This window comes from Setaria italica, chromosome VI (assembly GCF_000263155.2).
Source record: "Setaria italica strain Yugu1 chromosome VI, Setaria_italica_v2.0, whole genome shotgun sequence".
Taxonomy (NCBI): domain Eukaryota; kingdom Viridiplantae; phylum Streptophyta; class Magnoliopsida; order Poales; family Poaceae; genus Setaria; species Setaria italica.
This window is the reverse complement of record NC_028455.1, coordinates 27,822,552-27,841,824: the sequence shown is the minus strand read 5'-3', so window position 1 is coordinate 27,841,824 and position 19,273 is coordinate 27,822,552. Positions and strand designations below refer to the sequence as shown.

General features: G+C 47.0%; 1 protein-coding gene across 1 annotated transcript; it reads left to right on the top strand.

Annotated features, from left to right (window-relative positions):
* Positions 1-2,341: 2,341 nt before the first annotated feature.
* On the top strand, positions 2,342-6,702 carry LOC101765727 (ATP-dependent Clp protease adapter protein CLPS1, chloroplastic). Its single transcript, XM_004973447.4, has 3 exons — positions 2,342-2,569; positions 4,792-4,936; positions 6,110-6,702. The coding sequence occupies exons 1-3, from the start codon at positions 2,497-2,499 to the stop codon at positions 6,369-6,371; spliced, it is 480 nt and encodes a 159-aa protein (XP_004973504.1). The 5' UTR covers positions 2,342-2,496; the 3' UTR covers positions 6,372-6,702.
* Positions 6,703-19,273: the final 12,571 nt, after the last annotated feature.

Below are 19,273 nucleotides of genomic sequence, written 5' to 3'. Positions count from 1 at the left end.
GCGATTACAAAGGTTTGTGGAGGCCACTTCAGACTAGTCAGAGCTGAGACTTAAAAGTTGAATTAATATTTCTTGAAAGAATCTGATTGCTGGATGGGGATCGTATGATCCAAGTAACAATTTTTCACTGGGATTTAACTTGTATGAATTATGATAGAGGTAGATTTATGCAAATGATATAAATCGTTCAACTAAAATATGCTTCCAAAGTTTTTTTAGTTGCAATACAAATGGAAGATGATTACTTCTTTTTATACAAAGTAATGCTGAAACAAAAGGTTTAATATGTATATTAAAATATAAATTGAGCATGTGACAAATGGGCAGATTATTTTGAATTTAAATGGCCCTCCTCATTCAACCTTATTGCTGGCGGTATTTATCATCATGCATGAATATATACATGCCTTGTTAACTTGCCAAGGATGGCTATATGGACAAGAAGTGTAGCTAGCTATTGAATACTAGAAGTTAAGCTAGCGCTAAGTGTAGCTAATCACTGTTGACTAGGGATATTTTCTATAAATGTAAATAGCAGCTTCAATTTTAATTTAGTGCGGTACTGCGGTTTGTAGAATCTAAATTGATTCTAGCTAGGAATTCCGTTGCACCATCTGGCTATTCTTGATGAACGGACATAAAGGACCACGCTAGATGATGTCCTGGATCCTTTAATGTCCCTTGAGAAGCTATAGCTTCTCACCTGTGCATCAATTTGGGTTCTCGTTTCTTTCTTGGACTTTCTTCCATCAAGCTAGAGAGAGCTAGCATGAGGGGTAGTGCACTTCTATGCAACGAGAACATGCATGGGACAAAACTAGAAGCCGGCAGGCTCCAAAAGGTGAAAAAGCTGGTGCATGTGCTGTGCTGTGTTTTTGCTACGCTGGAGTAGGGCAAGGGCCCAACACCGGCACGCAGCGCGGGCCGGCCGGGCGCATGAAGCGAGGTGTGGGCCATGGCTTTCCACTTGTACATCGGCACGCACGACCCCACCATCCCCCATATGATTACCGTCCTCTCTCCATGATTACCACAGTGGAGCCTTGTCTGATCCCACCTGGGAACAGGGTTAATTGAGACATGTGAAGGATTGCCCAAAGCAATCATGCATTATTGACGTGAAACAACATGGATAGAGCCTTTTAGAGTGAGAGGAGTTGCGGGGTTAAATTAGTGGAGTAAAGCGTGGAGTTAAGTAATGTTCCCCTTTTGTTTGAAAAGTTGGGAAAGTTCGATAAAAGAAGTAGAAGAAAGTTGGGCCAATAAAAAGGTTTCAGTTCTTTTAGTATGTTGTTCAGATATACTATAAATCCTAAGTTAAACTGTATTTTTAAGAAATATTCAACTAAAATCTTTATCGGTTGGTACAAACCCAAGACTTCATCGCATATGCAAAGCTACCTTCCCCACCATGAATTGCTAACAACTATATTGTTTCCATGTTAGTTCAAGCCACCGCCTTTGCTTCCATTCACATCCGTCTTCTCCTCCTGTCTTTCATCTCGTCCAAGAACTATGTATTACCTGTCCCACATTGTTATTGTGGACCTTAGAGATGTAGAGATAATCATAGAGGATTTTATTTGTGTGGTTTATATATTCTCTAGAACTATAATAATGTTGATAATTCTTGTGCATAACACATTAAAGTTTTTATAGATAAGAATCTTAGATAAGAGTTGTAGGCTTGCCATCATTTTGTTAATGGAAAGAACTTTCATATGTAGAAATTCTTGTAGCAAAGGTTTAAGGGTGTGACTTAATTAATTAATGTGAAGGAAAAACATTTGGCATGTACTATTTTGGGATTTAAGGGCATGTTTCAATTCTCGTTTCACTAAAGTTGTACTAGAATTGTTTTGAAAATGAGCAACACAGCTACGGAGTCAGTTAACCATGTACAAACAACTTAAATGAAAAAATGTCTCGCGTAGCAATATCTTAAAGAAAATCAAGTGATGAGCAATTTTTTTCCCATAAAACCAGGACCATTTTGCAAACGAGAAAAAAACACAACAGAGGATTTGTTTCCCATAAAATTCCTGAAATGGATTCGAACTTCGATAAAATTCATGTAGTTAGAGACTTGGAGCAAAGAGAAAAGGGGAGCGAAAAGAAAAAGCCTATGGCCGATTCCAGCCCCCAGCAGCCACAAGGGCACAATAGTAATTAATCACGAGCCTTACAATTCTTTATTGGTTTTTTGAGAGGACATCAAGTCTCAGTAACGGAACGGAGCAAAAAAAATCTGAAGAGGATCAGTGGCCCAGAAGTAACAGATGGAACCGTGGAACTCTCGCGACGCCAGCCAAATTACTGGGCCACAAATATTCTCCGTGCGCCTCTAAGCGGCACGTTGCCCGGCCCACAGAGCACCACCACCTCCGCGAGAGCAGTCTGAGCACAGCTCGGACCCAAAGATTCAGAGATTCAGAGGCCAGCAGGCTCCGACCTCCACCCAATTCGTCCGAGGCGCGGGCGACGGCGGTCGGCGACATGGAAGCCGCGGTGCCCAGCCGTGTCGCGCTCTCCGCGGCAAGCCGCTTCCCCAATCGCCACGCGGTGGCAGGTACTCCGTCTCCCTCGCTCCTAGTTCTTGGCTTCTGTTTATCTGTTTGTTGGATGCGATTTTGGGGAACAAGTAGTCAGTACCTTTCGGGTCCGTATATCGGATAAGGTTGATAGGGCGAGTGGATGTTCGCGATGTCCACGCGGTTCGGGTTGGGATTCCAATTGGAGTATGAGTCCCGAGAAGTACTATTGCGGGTTTGCAAGAATTGTTCCGTTATTCCTAAGTTTGGGAGGGGAAAATCCTTTAGTTTGTGGTATGGAATGGCAGCCTAGAGTTGGCAAGAGGAACGGAACTTGTGTATGGTCAAGTTATCGCTTCTTTTTTAGTCAGTGGCAAGAACAAATGTGGAAGGTGGAGGTTAACTTCAACAATATTTTCCATTAGCTAGCTTTTGGTTCCCTGCTTGATTGCTTCAGCATGCTTTAGTCAAGAAGTGGAGTCATGGACTGTGTTTCCATTACTGCTCTTGTCCATTTTTCCAAGAACACGCAAGCGATTTGTGTGTCTTTTGTTTTCAGATTATGTAGATATTAGCAATGAGCTGAAGGCGCTATAGTTATTAGGACCGGACCGGTCATCGAACCGGTGAGCTCATCGGTTCAATGGTTCATTGGTTCAACCGTTCAGAACCGGTTGAACCGCCGGTTCGATAGTTTTGGACCGTTGAATCGAACCGGACACAAATACTAAGAACCGGTATAATATATATCTGATAATTGATGATTATAGTTGGTCCCATGAAAAGAGAGATTCTGAAAATAATTGGAAACCCCATGACATCCATTCAGAAATTTCGCTAGGCTGTAAGCTTTTGCTAGAATCTACAGTTCCATAACCTCAAGTCTTATCTGTCAGTAGCAAATGACCATTTCGCTTGATATTTCAATCATAGTCAGGATTCCGTTTGTAGTTCATTGCACGTATTCTAATCACAATTAATTGATAAAAAGGAAGAAACAAGAAAGGCACATAGTACATATTATACAATCCTACAAATGGATCTAAGTAATAGCAATAGCTTGTAGCAGTACCATCAGCCGACTGCCAAGTGCCAACTAGCGATGCTGATGACGAGGACGGGAGAGAAATGGGGCAAGATGAAGTTGAGGTGCTGAAGCTTACTGGGGCGGTGGTATCTCCTGTCGTGCCGCCGCCACGCAAGCCATTCAGCACAGCGCCGCCGCGCCCTTCACTGAATCTGATCCCTGAGGGAGCTTCCCGGAGTAGGCTTCCGGTGCTCCTCGGTGCACGCACTGATCCCCGCGGCACCAGCTGGCTCTGCTCCGCAGACCGCAGCCTGTTGCTGGCAGCCGGCAGCCGGCGGCCGGCGGCAGCCTGCAGCCATCCCTTGCCGACCATGATGAACAGAGAGAAAAAGAAACGAGTAGCTGATGCTTGCAGTCTTGCAGAGTTGCAGCTCCAACTCCAAGAGATAAGATGCTGCTGGGGCCACCAAGTGGATACGGGGACTGCGTTCTTGTGGCCACCAGGTGAAGTGCCAAGCAAAATCGTCCTGGTTCATTGGGAACCGGCCAGTTTGCCGGTTCTGTAAAAAACCAGCCGGTTTGACCGGTTTTTTCAGGTCCAATTGCGGGGCGGTCTTTTAAGCGAACCAAACCGCTAGAGGCTCTGGTTCGGTATTTTACCGGTCAGACCGCCGGTCCGGTCCGGTCCTAATAACACAAGGCGCTAGAAGACTAGCAGTTGTAGAATGCGCAATTGGTCCATTTACAGGAAAAGAATAGAGGCTGCAGTGAACAACCAAAATTTAAGGCACACTTTACTACAGTTGCAGTAAACTATCAATCGTAGCTGCCAGTGATTTTTGACGAACTACATTGTTCCTTGATGCCTGTTACCAATCACTGGTTATTCTTGATAGTGTTGTTTAAAACTCTTAGTGACTAAGATGATGATCGAATCCACACCGCGTTTCCTCACTTGAAACTTTAGCAAATCGTGCTCTAGCATCGATCAACTAACCCTCAACCTTTACGGGCTTCTCTATTGCACATGAGACATGACAGTGAAGCTATACTCCAATTTTGTTCATTTGTTTTCAGCCTCGAGACACAAATGTGTGACTGAGAACTGTGGTACATATATGATGGCTTCCAATTTAGATGGAAAAAGTTATTTATCATGTCATCATGGACCATGATTACTCTTGAAGGATTGTTGGTATAATAGTTCGTGTTCATTTTCTTTGTATCCTGCAGGAGATAGATCTACCATTTACAAGGGAAGGTGCCAAAGTCTTGCAATCCCTATGGCTTTGTCAGCAGCTGCACCGGGCAAAGGAGGTGTGCTTGATCGGCCAGTTGAGAAAACTACTCCTGGTCGTCAGTCCGAATTTGATGTGAAGTAAGTGTTATTCGCTATCACCTTTGTTTCTATTCCAGTAAGTTCCAGAAATGCAGTGGCCTAAATAAATTGCATCGTCTAGGTTACACTCTTGATCTAAAAACAGCTGATCAAGAACAAACACATTATTAAGTGGTTCCAAACAGATTAAAAAGTTTCAGCTACTATGTATTCATTTCACTGTTGTTACTGTAACACTTTCCTATTTATTCATGCACAACGAAAATGTAATTAAAGAGACTCCAGAGACACTGAAGGGTCAGGAGTTCCTCCAACTTAACTTGATAGCTGCCAATCTGTTTTTTTATTGCCATGTGCAAGCGTTTGTCCAGAGACTTGTTTTTATATTGTCATGGTTACATCAACTGGGGCTCATTGTTGAGTCGATTTCAGCTCCATTGCAAATATAGTGGTGTATTTGTTGGCTTCAAGTGCTTTTGAAATGCCCTTTTTTGTTTCTTTTTCTTTTTTTTTCATTTTTTCTTTTTGCATTTTTCTGCTTTGGCACAGAGAAAGAATTTTTTGGGGCAGCTAGTACCTGGTGCCACAATTGGGAAGGTATATATCGCTTCTAGTCTGGGGTGTTCTGGCACTCAGTCATGCAGTTTTAATGTTGGATTAAGACACTCCATGTTTCACCTCAACGCTGTAGGTCGGGTATTCAGATCTGGTTGTAGATACCTTTTTCTCCTAAACTCTGTAGTTCTTGGTGGTTCCCCAGGAACATCAGTTCATAGAAGTAGTTTCTTGGTAGGGTTATAAGAACGTGTCTTGAACATGGCATATGACATCATATAACTGTTCGACCCTTTAGGCCCGTCTTCCATCCCAAGTGCCTAGACCTTTGGATATGGCTCGTTTCATCATAATGTTTGTGAGGTTCATCAATAACACTTCGCAACACTGCAGTTGCTATAATTGTATATGGTATATATTGGCACATTGATTCTTAGTAAGAAAAATTACCCTACGCACCACATTGATTCTTAGTAAGAAAAATTACCCTACGCGCCATGCTACCTTATTGATAGCTTATGCCACTTTCATTTTTCAGGCCATCTAAAATGATGCCATGGGGCGGTAAACATTTTAAAACAATTATGATAATCATCAGATATGTAATTGATTGCACAGTCCCAATCCATGTCATGACCAAGCTGTTCTGTACTGCAGGAAAAAGCGCAAAATGACGCCCCCATACCGCGTGATCCTGCACAACGACAACTACAACAGGCGCGAGTACGTCGTCAAGGTCCTGATGAAAGTGATCCCAGGTATGACGGTGGACAACGCGGTGAACATCATGCAGGAGGCGCACGTGAACGGGCTGTCGGTGGTGATCGTCTGCTCCCAGTCGGAGGCCGAGGAGCACTGCACGTCGCTGAGGGGCAACGGCCTGCGGAGCTCGATTGAGCCCGCGAGCGGCGGCTGCTGAGGATCCAGAAAACGGGTGCCCCTGTTTTGCCGCGTATAGTTTGTAAATACCCTGCGTACCAAAGGTAAAGCTGAAACGGGTGGGGAGGTCACGGGCAGTTGACGTTGCCGCGAAACCGAATACCACTGGGTAGGTGTGTAAATCTTTGTACGGGTACCCTGTAGAACAGAAATAGCGTTTTCAGTTGTGATTCATAAAAACATTTAGAGCCTGCTTGGTTGGACTCTAAAACTTGCCCAGCTAAAATTAGGGCAAGCTCATAAACTTTGGCACTTGTTTGGTTCGAAGTCAAAAAATTTTGGCTACCACATTTTGGCAGTGATGGCCTCAAGTTCTTGTCCAGATTTTGGCAAAAAAAATTTATCATGCCCACGCTTTCGCATGCACTAAAGTTGGCATGGCAAATTTTGGAACTAAACCAATCAGGCCCTTAATTACACAATGTTTTTGTCGGCTGCTGGTCAACTATCGACACTATGAAACAGGGAATGCCTTGGCTGTTGCTCCCTGTTTAGCTGTAGTTCTCGTGTGCTGCCTCAGGGCGCTTGTGCTGTGTGATTGTGTCAATTCTAAAGCTTTGTGCTACGCCTCTGATGTGCCGGCAGCCCGGCACGCCTACTTCTGTAGCTGCTGTTGTATGGGCTGGGCTCTTGTTGGCCGGATCGTGTTCGATCGATCGAAGGAGCTATGCACTAAACTGTCGAACCACGTACGTGCTACGTTCCTGTTTTATTTGCGCGTTTTCAATACCCCTCGGCCTGGCTTGGCAAAAAAAGAAAAAAGAAAAATCGCTGAAGAAAAACAGAGGCGGTGGCGTGCCGGCCGAGTGCATGCGTTTGCGCACACTGGCATGAGGCGAGGCGGCATATGGCAAGGCAAGCCGCAAGCGTGACATGACCTGTTTGCTTTGGGCTTTTTTGCCGGAGCTGCTTGGCGTCCGAGTTTGGTCTCTGGGGCTGCCTGCCTGCCGTGCGTGCGTCGGGCCGTCGGCGTCCGTCCACGCGGTCCAGTCGCTCGGAACGAGGGCGCGCGTGGGATTGGGGAAGTTGGGACGGACGACGCGCGCGGCGGGCGAGCCGGGACCCCGTCATCCCGTGGGCCGGTTTCCGGGATCGGTGGCATGGCCATGCGTCCGATTGGGCTCTCCTGCCCATGTGCTGCGACAACAGTGTGAAATCAGCTCCTGCACGAGGCGCACGGTTGAGCAGACGCCGGCTGTCGTCGATCGGTGTTACCAACTAGGTAGAGAGGCGCGCCTTGCCGCGCCTGCTTCTGCTCCGCGCGCTAATGTGCAGTGACGTGAGATGTATGCATCGGCGTTCCCTACTTCGTTGATGCATCATTTTGGCAACTTGTTACACGATTTTCAGTAATCGGAAATGGTCAATGTTGACAATGACGTTGGGTAATTAGTAAGTTGGCAGCATGTTAAGAGTACTTCGCGATATGATTTTTCAACATCTATATAGACAATATTGAAGCAAAAGGTTCACGCAGACCGTAACTGACATTGGTTGTAGTTAACAGCACATGTTGACATGCGCGGCCGTTGTTGTTTCGGCGCCACGGGCTGGACCGCATCAAGCCAAATCTGATGGGGACGCCGAATCCGATCGTATAGACGGATCCGATGATGGGCATGCGTGCCAGGAAGACGTTGCCATGGCCACCGTTGAACCCACGGCGAGGAGAAGAGGTGGGTGTAGGAGAAGGGGAGGAAGTGGCTGGAACGCGTGCTGGCTCCTCGATTTCGTCGTGGGGCAGCAAAGACGCGAGAGCCTCCTGCGTAATGGTCATGGCACTCCTCCAGCCACCGTATATCTCCACTGCGCCATCATCTTCCTCCGTCTGCCAGAGTGCAATGGCAGTACCCATCTCGTCCGGGCGTACCACTACAGATGCATAGTACTTTGCCCGCACCGGCCGCGGTCCGCTGCTTATGCAGCCACCGCTACCACCACACACATCTCACCCCGCTGCCAAACCCGGTTGGCTGTGGTGGAGGATGGCCGCGGAGTTGCACCAGAACGGCGACCTGGAAGAGGCTGGTGGAGGCGCACATGGCGAGGGGAGAAGTTGCATTGGCATCCATTGCCGTAGCTACGTGCCGAGCAATTTCTTCACGGGGAAGTGCGCCCTAGTACATGTTTCCTAATTCCCATGGTATGGAACCAATGGAGCATAGGTGTTCGATTGAAGCCCGTCGGCGCCAAAGCCAAAGGTGAAGGTGAGGAGCAGAAGGCGACTGCTGCGAGTGAGGAGCAGTGAGCTAAGGCGAGACGTGACCAGGTGGAGACGATCTGTTGCGCGAGCAAGGATGAATCATTTTTCTCACACGCGAAGACTACGCTACTTGTCAGATGCATACACGTGTTGAGCAGCAATTCATAATAAAGAGATGTAGACACATGTTGGGAGCCCGTTCATAAACAGTAACACACAGTAGCAGAGCCTCCCGTAGCGTAGCAATTCTTGGAGCGATGTAACTCTACTTATGCTCAGTAGTGCCGTGGGAACTTAACTAACGTGACCCTATAATAAGGGTAGGCGTTGTGAGGACATCCAGAGTGTTGAGAATAAGGAGGTCATAAGCTCTTTAAGGTCGACCTTTATACACATCAAGAGGAGGTCGTAAGGAGGTCTTAAGCGCAAAAGGTTAGGAACCGACCTCAAGCTTGAGGCCCGATCCCAAGGAATAAAGAAATCGCAGGTGGGGATGTTCCCTTGTGGCGCAGGCGGATGGCAGCAAGGTCGGTTCTCTACTTCTCTCACGCGTTGCGGACTACGGGATTGAGAGATTTATTTTATTTATTTGCAGGACCCACATCTAAAGGCCGGTGCGGCCTCATACACAAGAGTAGGAGACCTAATGATCGGTGGGGGCTAGCTTAAGGGCTGTGGGGTTAGACATGTTAGAATAAGTTGTATTTCGGTTGGTCTTTGTAACCGAGATATTCTTGAGATATACTCGGGTGTCTCTTTTGATTAGGATTGGTATGCTTAGAGATTAGATAGAGATAGAAGCTTGCTTGTAATTCAAGTAGTTTAGCTATCAAGGCCTATACAATCACAACAGACCTCATGTATAACTCCCTGGCGTTCTTGCCAATATATGAATGTGCAACCGTGTGAGCCAAGATAGGCAACCACGTTTCCTCTATTCTTTACATGGTAATCAGAGCATCCTCTTCCATAACATCTGAAACCTCCACAAAAATTGTCCATGGCGTCATCCTCATCAATGGCAGCACAACTAGGTGTTGTTTCTGAGAAATTAACTCGGGACAACTACTTTCTATGGACGGCTCAATTCCTTCCTGCAATCCGAGGAACTCAGCTTATGGGAATCCTAGAAGGATCTATCCCTGAGCTGCCCAAGACTTTGCAGGTGGTCAAGGCGGACAAGAAGGAGATCGCCCACAACCTGAAGCATGACTCATGGGTGGTCAAAGATCAACAAGTGTTGAGTTACCTACTAAATTCCCTCAGGGAGGATGCATTGACACCAGTGACAACTACCTTCTATGGAAGTTCTCGGTGCACTCCAAGGCGCGGATTACAAATTTGCTTATGCAACTTACTACAACCAAGAAGGGCAGCATGTCTTCCCAGGCCTACTTCACCAAGATGTGTACCTTCAAGGACGAGCTTGCTAAGGTTGGTAAGATCATAGATGATGATGGGATGGTTCACTTTATCCTAACTGGTCTTGACTATGATTACAACCCCTTTACTTCATCTATGCTTGCTCGTGTTGGATCCATCTCCTTGAGTGAATTGTACTCTTAGCTTCTTGCATATGATCTGCGCATGGAGATGTATCAAGAAGGAAGCCAATACCAGTCGTCAGCTAATATGGCTGGTCGGGGGTGTGGCCGTGGCAGTGGAAACAATCGCGGCCGTGGCAAGAGTGATGGTGGTCGCGGGTGGCAAAACCGAGGCAAGTATGGTCCAAGCAATGCACCCAAGCAAGGAGTGCACAATAACAAGATAATTTGCCAGATATGCAAGAAGGTTGGGCATGAAGCATCAAGGTGCTGGTACAGATATGATGAGGATGAGGAGTAACGAAATCCCAAGATGGCAGGGGCAGCTTCCACTGGATGTGGCTACAACACCAATTGGTATGTAGACAGTGGAACTTCTAATCATGTTACTGGTGCGTTAGAGAAGATGACCGTCCATGACAAGTACACTGGATGAGATCAAGTTCATGCTGCCAATGGATCAGGTATGAAAATTAGTAACATTGGTCATACAACTTTACATACCCCTAGCAAAGATATCTATCTAAAGAATATTCTTCATGTTCCTAGTGCAAGCAAAAGCTTAGCTTCTGTTCATAAACTAGCTTGAGATAATGATGCCTTCATAGAATTTCATCCAAACTTGTTTCTTATTAAGGATTAGGCAATAAAGAAAATCCTTCATCAAGGTAGATCTCAAGGTGGCTTATATCCTCTAAGACCGCAACTATCAAGAGAAGGTCCCAATAAACAAGTTTTTGGAATAAATAAACTATCCACCACTAGATGGCATAGTAGTAGTAGACTTGGTCATCCAACTTTTCCTATAATAGAGAGAATTCTTAGTTTGAATAGACTTCCTTATGATAACAATAAAAATTCAAAGGCTATTTGCAATTGTTGTTAGATGGCCAAGAGCCATCAGCTTCCATATCCTATATCAAATAGTGCATCTGTTGACGCCGGATTTCGTCATCAGTAGAATCGGCGTCGAAGAGGAAGGAAATCGAAGGAATACAGATGGGAATCGGTCAAGAGATGCTACAGTATGGAATCGGTCGAGTGGCTTCTACTTCGCTTCAGGTTCCCAATCGGCAGCCCTTTGCTGATAAGAAATCGGCCGATCAGGAAGGAGGATTAAAGTGGGCCTGTATGGGCTTGGAAAGAAGGAAAGATAAGGTGGGGTTCGGCCCACGAAGCGTGGGGTAGTTAGTTTAGCACGGATTGGGCTTGTAGATATTTGTTTTCTGTTTGAATTAGAGATAGAGTCCTAGTCGGTTAAGAAGATTATTTGTACGGGGCTATAAATAGCTACCTTTGTAAATCTGTAAGTACAACAATCAATCAATACAACAAGTTACTTTATTCTTCGTACTACTTTCAAGCAGGCGAATTCGCCATCGTTTTTTCTTCTCACGAGTTCGTGCGGGTTGGCAGGGCTGCATCATCTTGATCTCCGGCCGATTCTGTAAGTTCCGCTTATCGAGTAATGTCTAAGCTTTAACTTCCGGCGTATCGCTGTTGTTTCGTTTAGACTTATTCACCAGTTATCGATATCAACTAGATTCATAGGTTTTTACCTGTTTTTCTAGCTTTTATCACCAGTTATCCTGCTAGGAATCGGTAGTATCGGCTTTCATTGCCTTCTGTTGTCAGATCCGTTCGTTGCCGATTAGATCTTTTCCTAGTGCTATTTTCATAAGCTTTGTACCGATTGCTTTAAGTATCTTTCTGTCTACAAGGCTATAAGGATCGCGCTATCTTGTGGCCGATTTCTTCATCATAGCCAATCGGCCGATCTGCCGATTAGCTATCTCGATCGGAAACTTAGCCGATCGTGGTTACCGAATCTGACACGTATTCTTCCTTGCCAATCAACAGGTCAGATTGGCTGGCACGCCGCGCGAACCGCACCAGGGCATTCACCCGAACAGGAGCTAAGCAGATTCTCCCGGGTCGTGTGTCGGCCGCTGGACCGATTTCTAGCGCCAACACACTTTTGGCACGCCCAGTGGGACTCGAACCCACAATCGCCTGATTAGAAGTCAGAAGATTCGGACAAAATGTCCGATATGATTCAACAATCTCTTCATCACGCATTCATCAACCAGTCCCAGGTACTTTCAAACATGGTGCACAATGCTGTTGTCAACTCCTTCGCCGGAGGGATACCACAGGGGTACAGGGGGCCTACGTATTTTCAGCCGATTCCACCAAATCAGGCTTATCCGACTTCACAACCGATCCAATCCTCTGTCGGAGGATCTGGTGCCTCTACGTCATCAACTCCTTTGGGATACGGCTCCATCCAGCCGTCCACTGCACCACTCCCTCCAGTCATTCCTTTACCCTGGGGGGCACCCTTACATACGACCGGTTTGAATCAATCGGTCAGCCAAGGAAATCCTCCGTTCCAGATACCTTCCCAAACGGCTACTCGGCCGATCATACCACCATACCAGCCTATCGCTCCGGAGGTCAACAAGACATCAGAGCTCATGCTATATGATGAAACGAGTGGTGCCTACAAACAACCGTCTTTTACTACGCCGCTGGCTTATACTCAGATACCACCTTTTCACCAATCCCCTTTTATTCAACCTCCGATTTATCAACATGTGCCGATTCCGCCGCCAGTTATTCCCCAGCAACAACCAGATTGGGCGGCACAAATCGCGGAAGTGATGCAAGAACAATTCGGTTTGAAGCCGAAGGTGCAAACTTATACCTACAGGACACCATACCCATCCACATACGACTTGTTGCCGTTTCCCCATCGGTACAAAGTTCCGGATTTCACTAAATTTTCCGGAATGGATGATACTTCTACCGTGGAACATGTGAATAGATTCATCATCCAATGCGGAGAAGCAGCTACGCAAGATGCCCTACGGGTACGGTTGTTCTCGTCATCTTTGTCTGGATCGGCTTTCCAATGGTTCACCACTCTACCACCAAACTCGATTATCACATGGGCCGATCTAGAAAAACAATTTCACAAGTACTTCTATGCTGGAGTCCACGAAATGAAGTTGTCTGATCTGACTAGCATCCGGCAACGAAGTGATGAGCCGATACCCTCATACATACAGAGGTTTCGGGAAATCAGGAACAAGTGCTACTCCTTGGCTCTAACTGATGCACAGTTGGCCGATATAGCCTTCCAAGGCCTACTGCCACACATCAAGGAGAGATATGCTTCACAAGAGTTCGAGAGCCTAAGCCAGATTGTCCACCGATTGTCCGGACAGGAAGTGCGTCCATTTGACCCAAGGAGGAATTTCCAAAAGAAAGTAACATTCCTGGAAGAAGTAGAGGATGAAGAAGACGCCGAAATCGGACTTGCAGAGTGGATTAAGGGAAAGAAGCCAATATCATGTCCATTCGGCAAAAAGGAGCCGGAAGCATTCGGTTTCGATACCACTAAAGCTGACAAAATATTTGACCTTCTACTCCAGGAAGGACAGATTAAACTCTCACCTTACCACACGATTCCCTCTGCCGAACAGTTGAAGAAAATGAAGTATTGCAAATGGCACAACGCCACGTCGCATGATACCAATGAGTGCAAAATCTTCAGACAACAAATACAGTCGGCCATTGAACAAGGCAGACTCAAGTTTGAAGTGCCGGCAAAACCGGCCAAACCAATGAAAATTGATCAGCATCCATTTCCTACCAACATGGTGGATACGGGTAAAAATCGCCTCCAAACAAAAGTGCTGACGTCCGAATCGGCAAAAAGGAGCGGCTCAGTCGACCCCAGAAATCAAGTTACGCCCGAAGACGTCAAAGGGAAACGTCGAATGGAGGATGAAGATGGTGAGCCAGAAGGACCACGCATTACTTCCCAGTTCTTGCTCCAAAAATACCAACGCCAACATGAACGATCGAGATCCCGAGAGGAAGCAATGCGTCGGCATGAGGAACATTGGAGATGCCCGTTCTTCATCCACTGTTGGGAAAACAACCTCAGACTTCCATCAGCCGATACTTGCCCAGAGTGCAACGGCCCCTATCAAAACAACCGGCCGTTCACAAGGTCCCGCTCTAGAGACGGAAGGCCAGAACCGATCAGCAGGAATCGGCAAAGTTCAGATGGTCGACGCCCTTCCATGCGTGATCGGCTGGGGGGCGGAAGTGACCGATATGATCGGTCAGAAGGAAGAAGCCATAATAGGCAGGGGGGCAGAACCGATCACCGCGATCAATCAAGTAGCAAAGCCAGCATTCACAGCCGGCTCGAAGACATGGCCGACGCGCGGGTAACAGACGAGAACCCGTTAGGACGCGAACCAGAATGGGAACGCGCCGGGAAAGAAGGGAGGCCAATAAACCCCAGATGGTGCCCCGACGGTTTAACCAAATCACAAAAACGGAGAATCCAACGCCTCCGCCAATGGGAATAGCAAGAAGAAGAGGGCGCGATGGACAAAAAGCAAGAAAGGCCTCGGGTGTGGCGCCCCAAAAGAAACGACAAAGACAACGACGAGTCGGCGGGCGACGAATCGGCAGCTGAAATCGGTATGGTTTTCATATTGCCGATGGAGTTCATGACCCCCGCCGATCAACAGGAGGTGTCGGCGATAGAGGAACAAACAGCAAGGTTGGCTTTAGAGCCGATGATGGCCACGTTCGAAAAGCCCGAAGATGACGAACGACAACATATGAAGGCATTGTTCCTTAAAGGGCATGTTGACGGTCGCCCCCTCACTAAATTGATGGTCGACGGGGGAGCTGCCGTCAACATCATGCCATATGCCGTACTTCGAAAGCTGGGAAAAAGCGACGACGACCTGACCAGGACGAACATGATGCTCAAAGACTTCGAAGGCAAGGTGTCAAACGCTCGCGGTGCCCTCTGCGTCGACCTCACCATCGGCAGTAAGACCCTTCCTACCACATTTTTCGTCATTAATGGCAAAGGGTCCTATAATATGCTTCTTGGTCGAGACTGGATACACGCAAACTGCTGCATCCCATCAACTATGCATCAATGCCTTGTACAATGGATCGGCGATAACATCGAAGTGGTCAAAGCTGACTCCGCGTACAGCATCGCAGCAGCCGACGCACAACAATGGAGCTGCGAAACCGTCAGATGCATATCAGGTAGGGTGTGGGAAACCGATTTCCTGAAGGTCACCGATTTTGGCCTACAGCCGATCCGAGCAGTCGGCTCCGAAGAAGCGCAATAAATGGATCAGTTCGCCAGAGAAGACGGGAAGCTGGGACACGGATTCACGTCGGCCGATTCATTGGAGATGGTAGATTTAGGTGACGGGACCAAACCAAGGCCGACTTTCATTAGTGCAAATTTAGATCCAGAGTACAAGTGTAAATTGACAAATTTATTAAGAGAATTCAAGGATTGTTTTGCGTGGGAGTATCACGAGATGCCCGGATTAGATCGATCTATTGTTGAACATCGGCTACCCATAAAACCAGGGTATCGGCCGTACCAACAACCCGCACGACGATGCAATCCTAAAATTTTACCGGACATAAAAGCCGAAATAACTCGGTTAATCGAAGCAAAATTTATTCGGCAATGTCGTTACGCCGAGTGGATTTCTAATATCGTACCGGTGTATAAGAAAAACGGGAAGTTGCGCGTTTGCGTCGATTTCAGAAATCTTAATCAGGCCACACCGATGGATGGCTACCCCATGCCTACGGCCGATGTACTGATCGACGCTGCCGCAGGGCACAAAATTATTAGCTTCATGGATGGGAACGCCGGATACAATCAAATACTTATGGCCGAAGAGGATATACCCAAAACGGCTTTCAGATGTCCAGGCCATCTTGGTCTGTTCGAGTGGGTGGTGATGACTTTCGGTTTGAAAAATGCTGGTGCTACATATCAGAGGGCCATGAACTATATTTTTCACAAACTCATCGGCCTCCTGGTGGAGATCTACATCGACGACGTTGTGGTCAAGTCCAAAAGCCACGAGGAACACCTAGCCGATTTGCGAAGGGTCCTAGAGTGCACCAAAAAACATGGTCTTAAGATGAATCCCAACAAATGCGCTTTCGGCGTCTCCGCCGGACAGTTCTTAGGATTCATGGTGCACGAACGAGGCATTGAAGTCAATCAGAAGACCATAGCGGCTATCAACAAAGTCGTCGCCCCACAAAACAAAACTGAGCTACAGTCTCTAATCGGCAAGGTAAACTTCATCAGAAGATTCATATCTAATCTATCGGGACGGATTCAGGCGTTCACACCACTTCTGAAGTTGAAGCCAGACCAGGAATTTATATGGGGAGAAGAACAACGCAAGGCGTTAGAAGACATCAAGCGATACCTGGTCTCACCCCCGGTCCTGGTCCCTCCTCAAACGGGTAAGCCGTTTAAACTATATTTATCAGCCGATGACAAAGCTATTGGGTCGGCTCTAGTCCAAGAGTTTGAAGGTAAAGAACGGGTAATTTATTACGTTAGTAGAAGACTCCTGGATGCCGAAACAAGATATCCTCCAGTAGAGCGTTTGTGTTTGTGTCTTTACTTCTCGTGCACCAAACTCAGACACTATCTACTGTCAGCAGAATGCATAGTCGTATGCAAAGATGATGTAGTGAAATACATGCTGTCACTGCCGATATTGAAAGGGAGAATCGGCAAATGGATTTTGGCTTTATCAGAATACGACCTACGATACGAATCGGCAAAAGCCGTCAAGGGTCAAGTCATGGCCGATTTCGTTGCCCAACACTGTGGGCCAGAGATCGCCTTCGTAGAACCAGCGCCTTGGCAGTTGTTTTTCGATGGGTCATCATGCGGAGCCGGATCGGGAATCGGCATCGTCCTCATATCGCCTCGGGGGGCAAGATATGATTTTTCTCTGCCGATAGAAACCGCCGCAACAAACAATCAAGCAGAATACAGAGCTGTATTAAAAGGCTTACGATTATTGAGAGAGATCAAGGCCGATTCTGTTGAGGTCTTCGGAGATTCGATGCTAATTGTGGATCAGCTAACCGGAAGAGCTGAGTGCAAAGATGACATATTGCGACTCCATCACGAAGATTGCTTACAACTGTTGAAAGAATTCAGATCGGCAGTAATCGAACACGTCCCAAGAGACCGCAACGAAGAAGCAAACAAACTCGCTCAACATGCATCTGGGTATCGGCCAATTCTAGGCGCCATGGCCTTAGAGCTTGCAGCTGATGATTGGCGTAAGGAAATTGCCGATTACCTAAAAGATCCTTCCAAAAAGGTGGAGCGACGAGTGCGTTTTCATGCTACCAAATACGTGCTGCTCGAAGATGATCTGTTCTACCGAACGATCGATGGTGTTCTTCTTAAATGCCTTGGAACAGAAGAAGCCAAGACTCTAATGGGAGAAATCCATGAAGGGGTGTGCGGGGCTCATCAATCAGCACATAAGATGAAGTGGATGATCAGAAACAATGGGTACTATTGGCCTACGATCCTGGAAGATTGTTTCAAATATTATAAGGGTTGTCAGGATTGTCAAAAGTTTGGAGATGTCCAGCGTGCACCCGCATCGGCCATGAATCCCATCATCAAACCGTGGCCGTTCAGAGGGTGGGGAATAGACCTTATCGGCCAAATTTATCCGCCATCAAGCAAGGGGCACAAATTTATTCTGGTCGCCACCGATTATTTCACCAAATGGGTGGAGGCAATCCCACTAAGGAATGTGACTTCGGCTATCATGGCCGATTTCGTAAGGGACCACATCGTCTACCGATTCGGTATCCCTCAAACTATAACGACCGATCAAGGAACAATGTTCACATCGGGAGAATTTGAGGAATTTACGACCGATATGGGCATCAAGTTGCTGAATTCGTCTCCGTACTACGCTCAAGCCAATGGTCAGGCAGAATCTTCCAACAAAGGAATAATCAAGTTGATCAAAAGGAAGATTGACGAATGCCCTAAGAAGTGGCACTTATGTTTGACCGAAGCCCTATGGGCATACAGAATGGCCTGTCACGGGGCTACCAAGTTATCCCCCTACCAGTTGGTATACTGTCATGATGCAGTGCTTCCATGGGAGTCAAGGGCAGGATCAAGGCGCATTTCACTGCAAGACCAATTGTCGGCCGATGACTACTCGGCTCTGATGAAGGAAGAACTTGATGACTTGGCCGGCCAACGATTGAGAGCTCTAATAAGCATCGAAGAGAATAAAAAGAGAGTGGCCAGGTGGTATGATAAAAAGGTCAAAGTCAAACAATTCTCCCCTGGAGATTTGGTGTGGAAGTTGGTACTACCGATCGGGTCGAAAGATCCTAAATTCGGCAAATGGTCTCCTACCTGGGAAGGGCCGTATAGAATCGGCAGATGCATTCCAGGGAATGCGTATATTTTGGAAACAACAGAGGGAGAAGAATTCACTAGGGCTCTGAATGGGAGATATTTAAAAAGGTATTACCCGAGTATATGGGTCGGGGCCTAAAGGGATAAACACAATCAAATATGACCGACACAACTCGGTTTGGAGATTCACATGAGATCGACCAGAATGGCCGATTATGTTCATAGATGGCCGATTACATTCATTCGGACCGATTACATTCGGTACGGGCGACCGATTACATGGCCGACAAAACACTAAGTCGCCCTTAGAATAAAAATACAACAACTAATTATTCTTGTTCTTACGCTCCCTCTCAGCCCTACCCAACTCTATCATGAGTCGGATGTAGTCTTCTTCTATGGCCTTCACGGAACTCTCTGCTTCGACTTGACGGAGATCTGTGGGAAGGCGCGAGGCCTCCGCCGCCGCCAGAGCAACGGGCCGAGGAAGCATGCGGACCCTGTCGATGGAAGGCCGCGGGTTCGGAGGAAGCAGACGGGCCCTAGCGGTAGGAACCCGCGAGTTACCATTCCTTTCCAGAAAGTCCAAGATCGAGCAGGCCGTCGAGGTGATGTCACCCTCGGGAACATTACGGCAATGACCCCTCATAGCTAGAGATCGATCGCGGTGTTCGTTCACCACGGCATCCAAGACCACTCGGGCTTCTGCGGTAATATGGTCTTCGAGCTCCTCTTGATAAGATAAAATCAGAGCCTTGTCCTCCAGAGTCAAGGGGTCCTCAGAATGTATGCACTCAATGGCACGCATGAGTCCCGGACTAAGGCGCTGAGGCTGAAACAAAGAAGGAGTAAGA